Here is a 4,329-nt window from a genome sequence, read left to right on the forward strand (position 1 = left end):
GGGGGGGGGGGGGGGTTGGAGGTTGGTGCTAAACCATTCCAATATTTTAGCCTTTATTCTATATTATTATTCTCTTAACATACCGTCTTAACCTTTGACATGTAGTGAACGATTTTTGGCCCCCCAGCCCCCCCCCCCTATCGATTTTGTACATGACGAACTTAGTAAATTTGTGTTTTTATTATTATTATAATATAGCTGCCAAGGTAATTTCCTAGAGAACTATTTTGGGACCCCCCCCCCCTCCTATTAAGATGTAAGACATTTGGGCGCAGCGCTCGGCCCCCTAGCCTATCCTTGCCGCAGCACTCAGCCCAGAAAGTGTCATGACTTATTTTAACCCATGGCCGCAGCGCTCGGCTCCCTAGCCTGTCCTAGCCACAGTACTCGGTGTCTTAACCTAATTCCTAACCCTAAAACACTCTACACTCTACACTCTACACTCTACACTCTACACTCTACACTCTCATATCATAAGCAAGGACCCTAGAGAAATGTTTTAGCCTTTTTTAACAATACATCGCTAAGTAGGCAAAGAGATACTACGTAATTTCCTAGAGAACGATGTTTGGACCACCCTCCCCCTCCTCCCTACTATCAATTTTGTACATGGATCTTAAATGCAAAGACATGCGGCCGCAGCGCTCGGCCCGGAAAGTGTCATAACTTAACCTAACCCGTGGCCGCAGCGCTCGGCCCCCTAGCCTGTCCTAGCCGCAGCACTAGGCCCAGAAAGTTTCTTAACCTAACCCTAAATAAATATTAATTTAATTGAAAATTGTAGAAAAAGTGGTTATGTACAACATTGATAGGAGGGTGTGGGGGGCAAATATCGTTCTCTAGGACGGAACCGAGACACTTAATTATATTTAATAGACGCAAATCATCCTCAACTATTTTTTTCTATTTTTTTTCATCTTTTTGTGGACACAGCTTCTAGCCAAATAATATTTTTTAACAATGCACGTAAAATACTTTTTAAAAAAAATGCTCGGAACAATCAATTTTCACATCTTAGGAGGGTTCTACAAATTAAATCATTCTAAATCTCACTCTGTTAAACGCTAATTTTGAACTTTTAGTACATTATTGAAATAATAAAGGATAGGATGGTAAATGTGAATACCATCTTTAATGATTTATTGTTGTTGTGAGTTAATATTGATAAATGGGTTAGAACAACTTAAATTTCCGTTTGTTCTATTTTATATGGGCTCAACAAGGAAAATATTGTCATTTTTTACCTAAAAAGTGTTAAATTCTGAAAATTTTCTTCATTTTCGTGCCTGCAAAATTACACAGGTTGCTTTTCTAGAGAAACGCAAATAAAAAGATATTTTTTTATGTAAAAAATTTATCTACGTATGTGAAAATTTCCTTTATTTTCTGTCTGCAAAATCCTGCAGGTTGCTTTACTAGAAAACTGCAATTGAAAAAAAAATTTATTTGAAATATTATATCTAATTACTTTTGCTCAGAAATCGGTATAAAAAGTACAACAAAAATTAACACTTAATAAATGGTGGGTCACTAAACGTTAATAAATGGGGGTCACTAAACCTTAATAATTGGTGGGTCACTAAACCTTAATAAATGGTGGGTCACCAAACCTTAATAAAAAGGGGCTCACTAAGCCTTAATAAATGGTAGGTCACTAAACCTTAATAAATGGTGGGTCACTAAACCTTAATAAAAAGGGGCTCACTAAGCCTTAATAAATGGTAGGTCACTAAACCTTAATAAATGGTGGGTCACTAAACCTTAATAAATGGGGGTCACTAAACCAATTATTGAATTGATATTGTACATTGTACATTATAAATTGTACATTGTACATTGCACATTCATTTTAAAAAGCTGGTTTTTTGGTATGCAACAATTTTCATTTAATCCCGCGGGGATATTTTCATTGAAAGATACTTTGAAAATCTACAAAGGCAAAAAAAATCCGCAAAATCAGCAAGCCCTCGGGTTTATCATTGAATCCACTCTTTAAAAAGGAATGTCATTTACTCTCAGACAAATTAGAATCAATGGAAATTAAAACCCCCTTGGGATTAAATGATTCTTATTTGTCTGAGAGTAAATGACATTCCTTTTTAAAGAGGGGATTCAATGATAAACTCGAGGGTTCGTGGATTTTGCGGATTTTTTTTTTTGTCGTGTCCTCTTTTTAAGTTTTTCTACTACTAGTACTAATTTAAGAAGCTCGACAAGACTCCAATATCTTCCTCAAACTTCATTATAGTGCTTAGGGTCCATTCCATTTTAATGCTGATCAGGATCTGGGATCAGTCCTTGAAATGAATCCCACGTCTTGAAAGAAATTAGATTCGGATTCGGCACATTAATATACAGAGTGTACCAAATCATATTAGATTATCTCCAATCTTTAACAACAAAATAAATCATTAACACTCGGATCAACCTATCATTTTCCGCAAGTAAATTCTTATATAAGCATTATGTTATTTTATTAAATGATTCATTCTAATTAAATTTTCTGATTAGTCCCGAAAATCGTAATTTCCGTTCTCGGTCTAACATGATGTGGGACACCATGTGCCTGAAGTTTTATGGACACTTTGTCTTTTTCTAAATTTTGGTTGGTTACCCTGCAGTAGTGCTTAGGATCCATTTAATTTAGAAGCGGATGCAGGCCCAGTACAGTCGCCCTCAGGGAGATCAGAAGTTACCAGAGGTCCAAATAGCTCCTCATCTGTAAGCTCCCCTTCCAGTGTCTGATAAGGGAGATCGCCCATGATGTCAAGACCAATCTCGGGTTCCAGAGTGCTGTTATTGGAGCTCTTCAGGTAGAAACCTTATAGACTATTGGGAAAAGGAGTATTTTTAATAATAAAGAATCAAATTTACCATGAAAAACTAGATATTTGGGTGAAATTAAGGCGCTAATTTATTTCTTTTGGGAGTAAAATTATGGATTTTTTAATTAATATACAGAGGAAAAAAAAGAATGAATCCATCAAAGGACTGTATGTGCCATTTTCAAGGTCTAGGATAGAACTAAGAATACCAATACCTTAGATCCACAGGCATTCATACTAATAACATTAAGATGGGCATACATCTTTCACCAGCGCACCTCGTTTATACACTAGAGTCTTGCTTAATCTTATTTATTAAGTCTAAAGAAACAAGAACAATAGCTCTAAGCCGTGAAACTGAAAAAACACAATCAGTCACGATTAGATTATTTATATTATGAATATTAACAGTCTATGTCCGAACTTAATATTTTTCAAAATATTTTTTTGAAATTTTCAATTTATTTTAGAAATGTTCCCTGAGGAACAGAAATATTTTTATTTTTTTCATACAATGCATAGTTTTATAGATTGTGACAGCGGTCGATATCGACCGCTTTGTCAACACAGGATTTTTTAATGGCCAAAATCGACCGCTCCGGAACAAAGCAAAGTTTGTAGATTTTACTATTAAAAGTAAATATATCTATAGTTAAACATTGTTTGTAGTTTGTAGTTCAAATATCTTGACACACGGAGGCCTAATAGAGGGGGGGGGGCAATTACCCCGTCCCCCTTTTATAACATTACTTATCCACACTCCACCTTCATAACATTACTCAGCAATCAGCCCTGGTTAAGTTAAATCTTGGGGGGTTTCCGACCACAAAGGGTTCTGAGCCCCATCCCCCCTGAAAAAAAAGTTTTAAGTACCCTCTGTAAATGTCATGAGCATTATGAAGAAACAAGATAATTTCAGAAACCAGTTCTATTCTTAATCTATCCTGAAATTTTTCACATCATTGATCCAGCCGAGATTTAAGCTGGATGGCAGTCCAGAGTGTCTCATAAGATATTTAGATTTATAAGGGAGGCTTTAATTTATTTTAATATTTTTTCCCTCAAAATAAATAAATCTTTTTAGATCCTATGTCGAGATTTTCTGTTATTTCTCTCACCGATCTCTCACTGATCTCTCTGCCGTGCAGTGTAACAGTAAAGCAGATGACAGGATTTATCAGTATGGAATCCATATTCTGGTGAATATGAACGGATACACCAAGGGAGCCAGGAATGAGATATTTGCAGTGCGCCCAGCTCGCTTTCAGGTAGTGACGTCAATTAATATTTTATCTTTAGATTAACTGTTACAATATCTGGTTTTTTAAAAGTTATCATAAATTTTGTCTTGAAAAAAATTAATTAACAATTGGAGAAAATGAAGTCATAACATTGAAGGTATTTCCAAATAAGACCAAGTTAATCATGGTACATAGTGCAATGAATACTAAATAAGACATAGGACATAGTGCATATAGGGCATAGGACATCTACACTCTACACT

General features: G+C 35.6%; 1 protein-coding gene across 3 annotated transcripts in view; it reads left to right on the forward strand.

Annotated features, from left to right (window-relative positions):
• The first annotated feature begins 2,538 nt into the window (after positions 1-2,538).
• The window catches only part of LOC111716730 (UDP-N-acetylglucosamine--peptide N-acetylglucosaminyltransferase), an 8,488-nt gene continuing 6,697 nt past the window's right edge, over positions 2,539-4,329 (forward strand). The window contains exons 1-2 of one of the 3 annotated variants that reach the window (XM_023492210.1): positions 2,539-2,813; positions 3,910-4,093. In XM_023492210.1, coding sequence (XP_023347978.1) covers positions 2,761-2,813; positions 3,910-4,093 — 237 coding nt within the window. In that variant the 5' untranslated portion in view covers positions 2,539-2,760. The remainder of the gene's footprint in view (positions 2,814-3,909; positions 4,094-4,329) is intronic. The other 2 variants (XM_023492209.1, XM_023492208.1) reach the window with 2 other exon arrangements.

The sequence above is a fragment of the Eurytemora carolleeae genome, unplaced genomic scaffold (genome assembly GCF_000591075.1).
Source record: "Eurytemora carolleeae unplaced genomic scaffold, Eaff_2.0 scaffold2171, whole genome shotgun sequence".
Taxonomy (NCBI): Eukaryota; Metazoa; Arthropoda; class Copepoda; order Calanoida; family Temoridae; genus Eurytemora; species Eurytemora carolleeae.